Source organism: Plectropomus leopardus, chromosome 3, assembly GCF_008729295.1.
Source record: "Plectropomus leopardus isolate mb chromosome 3, YSFRI_Pleo_2.0, whole genome shotgun sequence".
Classification (NCBI taxonomy): Eukaryota; Metazoa; Chordata; class Actinopteri; order Perciformes; family Serranidae; genus Plectropomus; species Plectropomus leopardus.
The window spans coordinates 36265275-36272204 of record NC_056465.1 but is presented as its reverse complement, the minus strand read 5'-3'; the positions used below and the strand labels follow the sequence as shown (position 1 = coordinate 36272204).

Below are 6930 nucleotides of genomic sequence, written 5' to 3'. Positions count from 1 at the left end.
TAGAGAAATCCTCCGCGTTATAATCAATGATCTGTTATTGATGATTTTTTCTATGTAATTTTGCGCAAAAAAAATAATTTAAACTCCAGTTTGAATTGAGGCGTCTGCAGATTCGATTAGTATCATTACTTCTTTATTCATTCCGTTCTTCTCCATCTAATAAACTTTATAAGTTTATTTGCTAATGTAAGTGTATTTGTACAAAAGACAAACAAACAAACAATCAGACATGAGCAGTCCTTGGTGGTGGTCTGTCCCGGCCCGGACGCAGAGTCTTTCGGACTGGGCTTTTTTAGGCTATCTGCGCCTATATTAAATACCTCCTTTTTGTAAAATGTCTTTAAATGTGTCTTTTTTTGGGGGGGAGAACAAAGTCCTGCAGTGCGGCTCCGATGCAGTTACTCACATCACAAAGCAGCTTTCTGCTCGTTTTTCTCGTCTTGTTCTGGAGTTTTTATCGCGGGTGCGGCGTGCCGGGCATGGGGTTAGACAGGGGGTTTAGTGCCGGCTGCCCCCCCGGCCCAAGGCCATGAATGAGCACCCTCGGGACCAGAGGTCTCTGGAGGCTGGGATGCGGCGCGGTAGGAGTCCGGTACATGCTGCTGTACATGGCTGCGGCGGCCGCGGCGGCCGTCGTGCTGTCCACGGTGCCCAGCAGGCTCGGGTGGTAGAAATAGGGCGACGGGAACATTCTCTGTAAGGCCGAGTAGTTTCCTGCTTCAGCCAGCAGCTCCAATCCGACCGCCGTTTGCCTCTTCCACTTCGTCCTGGAAATCAGATCAAAATACAACAGATGAATTATTTAATCAGCTCGCTCTCGCGCTAATTCCCCAAACGGCCCCTTAATTGGTATGCACGGGCCTAATTATTGCAGGCACCAAATTATGGCTAAGGTTTAATTAGGAGAGAAAGAAAGAGAAAGAAAATATCTATCCGATTGGTGCAAACTTATAATACTTTTCTCACATCTGCACAAGAACAATAAATATAAGCCTTATAATAAACAAGAACACCTTTATTTTGAAGAGTCGCGGGTAAAATAAAAGTTATAGAATTTTAAAAGAAGCTTTGAGCGCGACAATGTATTTTTTTAAACTTATTTTTAGCAATTATACCAATGAGGTAAATTATGCTTTTAACAAAATATATATTTCAAGAAATATATTTCGTGACATCTACAATCATGAACCGATTAATTCTTTAAATATATTGCAGGCAATGAGCACAGAGAAGATGCAAACCAGAAAGTGCCAGCATGCAGAAATTCACAACATTTTTCATTTTCAAAACAATTTCTTCTGCAAAAAATACACCTCAAATGTGACACGAGAAATGCATTAAATTAGATTTGTCACGACTGGAATGTGTTTAAATGCATTTAGTAAATAATATGCTCATATTTTCTTAAATAGTTTTTTTCTTGAAAATAAGAATGCAAAAAATGATCGTGCCTTCCGAGCAATTAGAATTAAAAGTTATGAATTATGTGCCTCTGTGTATTCATGCACTGAATTTACATGAATTAGAAGTGCAAGTGTTATCAAAATAAAGGCCTATCAAACATGTACAATAAACTGACTGACAAAAATTATTCAGCTGCATTAAGTGTTTCTTAAATAAAAATATATATATTATATATATATATATATATATATATATATATATAAATATTCTAGAGACAAAAATGAGTGGAGCATCAAAGGTTTGGAAAGTGATTTTATGACAAGGATTATAAAAATTTAAAATTTTTTTTAAATGATGAAAAATCCCAATTTGGTTCCGGTTGGTTTTGATACTAACTGACTCGGATTATTTCTGTACATTTTTTAGTTTTTTATTTGTATTTTCCAGGCTGTGTTGTTGCAGATTGTTATGTCTGGGTTTGTTGTGTCTGCCCTTCAGGGATGCTGCGGTACCCACCGTCTGTTTTGGTACCAGGTCTTGACTTGTGTGTCCGTCAGGTTGAGAGCCGCGGCCAGGTCCATGCGGTCCTGCACGCTGAGGTATTTTTGTCGCTCGAAGCTCCTCTCCAGCTGGTTGAGCTGGTGGTCGGTAAAGGCTGTCCGTGCTTTACGAGGCTTTTTCGTGCGCATCGGTGGACTGTCTCTGCTACTGGAGATTTCCCGGTCGCCTTCTTCTTTAGTCCCTGAACACAGAGGTGAGACATCAACAATTAGGCCTTCGCTGCAGAAAAAATCTCCACTTTATAAAAAATGTCCAAAATTACACATATTCTTCCTCTCAACGCAGAGCCCGTTAAAACTACCAAAAATAACCTCACGCAGGTGCGCGCTCAGCCTCCACGCCTCCAGTCAAACTTTCACCAACTCTTATCGCTCCAAGTGCTCTCTCTCCCTCACTAACACACACTCACACACACACGTGTGGCACAAAAAAAGAGAATGTGTGTGTATTTGTCACCTGAAGTTTTTTAGTTCTTTTCCTTCAGAAAACGAGAAATCAATATGTCAATCCATCTCTATTTGTAGCTGGTTTCCAGTGCACCGTGATCCCCCCTCTAGGAAGAACAATAATCTCTCTAATTGACCCACTAGGGAGGCCTCGCGCACGGGGAAAATCACCAGGCTTACATCTGTTTTCACATCTATTAGACTAATAAAGGAAGCTGGAAGTCAGACAAAGAATCAGACAGTTATTTTTTTCATTATCAACAGAATTATTTTTAGCTCACTGATTTATTTTTGGTGAATTCCTCCTCTTTGGCTATTTTGTAGCCACCTCAACTACATTTTACGCAAAAAGAAAACGCGAATCTAAAAAGCGATTTTTTTTTCTAGGATAAATGATCTTTTTTGGGGCTCTTACCGTTGCATTTCATTTCACTCTGAATGTCGTCTCTTTTGTCCAACTTGCCTCTGTTTTCGTCTTGTTCCAACTTGGGCCTGAAGCCGTCCGGAGCCGTGGCACTTTCTGGTTTTGGCGTGTGATGCGGTGAGGATACACTGGTGCTGTAAGGTGCGCAGGCTGCCAGCGGTTTACTGTCGCCCAAAATGTCTTTGATTAAAAACGAAGAGGTGGCTGTCCTCGGGGCGCAGCCGGCCCCGCCGAGCGGCTGCTGCTGCTGAGGCGACAGCGGCAAACTCTGCGGCTGGTTGTGGTGATGGTGGTGATGCTGAAGGCTGTCCTGGACCAGATGCGGATCGCCGGCGTGCTCCATGGTGACCGAGATGGGGGACGAAGGGGCTGTTCCCACAGTGTCTATCTCCGAGCATGGTGAAGGGGTTGCCTGGCTCCTGAAATCCGCTGTCCTGCTGTCGCCGAGCCGGAAATCTCCGTTCATGAGCACGGGGTTGCCAGAGTTAGAAGCGCTGGATAAAATAGTGTCTATCCCAAAACTCGACCCGCTGGATCCTTCCATATTAAGAAAGGAGTGATGAAGTCTTCATAACAACAGTGCAGACGCTTCTCCTCCACGAGAAAAAGTCAGCAAAATTAACTCGGAGTTGCAGAAAAAAAATTAAAAACAGTTGAGAAATAAACCCAGGAGAGAGAGAAAATCCAAGCGGCTCCAAGACATTCAGGGAAAATGCGCAAAAGCAAAGTGTGGGTCTGCGTAGTCCACGTCGCTTTTTGTGTTTGGATATTGAACTTTGTGTTAAAAGTTGAGGCGTATAGAGAGATATACATAGGGCTGACTCCTCGACATCAGGCTCCCCCTTTTTGCTGCTAATCGCTCCAGTGTTGCTCTACAATGACTTCCTATACTGACGTCACGGCCCACGGCGAGGGGGAATTAATATTTTCTCCTTTATAATAAACACTCGACGCCTTTTCTCTCCATCCACCCCCCCTCCTCCCCACCTTCCGCCGCTGCCATTGGCTCACATCCTGACCGGCTCCGGCACCTCACCAATCAGTGAGTTGTTTCTTTATCTAGACAGTTCAAGCCAGCCATTGAGTTGAGTTTAATTCTGGGATAGCTCTTTAAAAAAAAAACAGGAAAAAAACATGAGTGCTTTAAGGCCAAAACAGTTTTATGTGAAGCTGCGACTGCAGAAAGAAGAGAAAAAATAATAAAAGAAAATTAAATTGAAAAAGTCCAACTAAAAGCGAGAAATCCACAGCAGCTCCAGCACTATGGTAGGATGAAATTAATTTAATTTCTTACATAATTCATTGACTTTTTAAAATGTATTGCTAAACTTTATGCGTAAAAGCTGTGGCTAAAAGGCGCAACTGTTGCCATGTTTTTAAATTTTTCCATTTCAGAACTGGTTTTGACTGAAAATAAATAAATGTGAGCACGAGGCCATCCTGAGATGCGTTAGCAGTACTGTGTCACGCATCTATCTTTATGGATATATATTCTAAAAGCCGCGAGGTCGACATATTTAGGAATGGGGAGGAGTGCCTGGTGACTGTCATGACAGCGCATCTTGTTAATAACCATGTCATCCTAATTAGTAAAGTAATTATGAGGTGCTAATGAGCGTTCAAAGGTAGTAGGAATTCAGTACTTCTTCTTCTTCCCCCCTCCCTTCTCGATTTGAAGGATATGGAGGAAAATGTGCGGCGCGTTCAGCTGACAAAGTGTCTGCACGCAGGCTGTACTCGTGTGCGTGCGTGTGTGTGTGTGTGTGTGCGCGCGCGCGCGTGCTCTCCGGATGATGTCTGTTCATGGGAAATGTCACTTCTCACAGATAGGTGAATGTATGCTCGTGCTGCACGTTTTTTTTTCTTTCTTTTTTTTAGCGGACGTGAATTTTTCGTTCAGATGGATTTCCTCCACAGCCTCTCCGCACTTTACCGGAATCTGAGGACGAATCACCGAGCGGCGTTGTCTTATTATTTTTTCTTCTTCTGCTTTTTCTTCTTCAGCAGGTTGCTAATGATGATGATGATTATTGATGTGAGGCGGATGAAGATTTTATGCTGTTGTTGACGCTGTTCAGAAATCCGGATTTGTAGGTTTGTTCCTCATTTAAATTATTCATTTCTTAAATTGCAATTATCCAGGGACTTTAATTAAAACTCGATTTATTTATTGTCTTTGTTTTTATTCTATTAATCTTTGCATGCAGAAATTTAGAAATTTATTATAATTCTTATATTTAAAAAGAAAAGCAACTCACCCTTTTATATTAAAAGTGTATTTTAGGTATTTAAATTATTTGTCTTCGATTTAAAAAAAAAACATCACACTGACACAACGCTGCACCATAAAATGAAAATGATGAACTTTTATAAATAATTCAAATGATTTAAATTACAAACAAGCTGACTCTAATTAACAGCTTAAATATTTTTGATTATTCACACATGCTTAAATGCTCAATAAGTGTTTTTTTCTTGAATTAAATAAGAAATGGTGTTCATTTTTTATTTAAACATTTATTTAAAAAATAAAACAAAATCCGTTTTCTATCAGGCCAAACACCAAGTAAATTAAATCTTTTATAAATGCTCCTAAATGTTGCAGTGAGTAGAAATGTAGAAATAGGGAGTTTATATTTTACTGACTGGTAAATGTGCTCATGCATGCTCCTCGGCTGCATTTCTCCCGCACGAGATGCAGACTTTGAGCACAAGGCGGCGACAAAAGCGAGTGTGCAAGTTCATGAGCAAACTGAGGCCTCAGCTGCCCTTTAATGACTCCACTCACAGGACTTGGTATTAAATTAATACGGACTTTAAAATAATTACACACCAGCCAGCCGCTGATGAAGCTCTAAAACAAAGTGACAGTCACAGATCAGAACAACAACACGAAAAGATGCCCCCCCCCCCAAACAGTGGAAACCAATTAGAATATCCTGTCCACATGTAATCAGGCCTTTTCTCCACCTTATTCCCTACAAATCGCTCCGATCGGATCAAAGCGATGCTTAAACATGTCAGTCAATGTGTGTGCAGGCGCACGAGCTGCTCATCAGCCGCAAAACAGGAACAATCAATCGCTTTATTAGCTTTAAGGCGCCGCGGGAGCAAATTGAATGCGACCAGTTAGGGTATCGTCTTATTGGCCCCAGCTGATGGTCGATGATGGGACGATGTAACAGTGGCTGGCACCATATTGATTCTCTGGCGGCTTCGCGTGTAAGCTGTCACTTCACCGCTGGCGACCTTTAGGTTGCACAGTTGCAGCGTTTACACACAGACACCCCGCATTTAGACTGTCAATCAGTGCCGGGGACAACCTGGACCACGCAGGGACACAGGGGCCACCGTGCAACATTAAAAACAATACAAAATGACAACAAAAATAATAAATAAAGGTTAGAATAAAGATGGAAATTAGCTGGATGTCCCCTGCATGTTTTATGGCACACTGGCTGTCTCATTTATTTAATTACACTTAAGTACCAACGTCATGAAAGGCAGCACCCAATCAGGATGAATGAGAGACCATTAAGGGGTTTTGTGATTGGTTATGACGGAATTATGTACGCAGAAATTTATTCGTGATTGGTTTTTGACAGGGTTTTTCCCGCCTCAGAATAATAGAATAGAAAAAAAACATTAAACATTTTTTTCATTAAACGTTAATTTTCCCATTTTATATAATTGCTTTTCAATTTAAAGGTGGCAATAAAAGATCACTTTAAGCCATCGCCAGGATTTTTTCCTAATTTTAAGTTATATCAAAAAATAAAATTTAAAAAAAGTTACATTTTAATTAAAAAAAGGGGGAGTTTGTAATCTATTACAGTCACTCACGAGAAGAATACTAGTCACGGACATCTTTTAAGTCAATAAAACGTATTGATGATTCAGATTGAGAATTAAAAATTAACACTTTGTGAAATAATCAAATATGATAAATGATAAGAAATAATCACAGTTTAACAGACGTTTCTTTTAACTGGAAATACATTTCAAGTAATTAATTTTTTTTATTTATTAATGTGCCTATGAGTAGTAGTAGTAGCAGTAGCAGTAGTAGTAGTAGTAGTAGTAGCAGTAGTAGTA

At 40.5% G+C, this 6930-nt stretch overlaps 1 protein-coding gene across 1 annotated transcript; it reads right to left on the bottom strand.

The window, feature by feature from the left end:
* Positions 1-301: 301 nt before the first annotated feature.
* barhl2 (BarH-like homeobox 2) lies at positions 302-3420 on the bottom strand. Its single transcript, XM_042484025.1, has 3 exons — positions 2827-3420; positions 1921-2146; positions 302-767 (listed from the first exon to the last, which is right to left on the bottom strand). The coding sequence occupies exons 1-3, from the start codon at positions 3377-3379 to the stop codon at positions 455-457; spliced, it is 1092 nt and encodes a 363-aa protein (XP_042339959.1). The 5' UTR covers positions 3380-3420; the 3' UTR covers positions 302-454.
* Positions 3421-6930: the final 3510 nt, after the last annotated feature.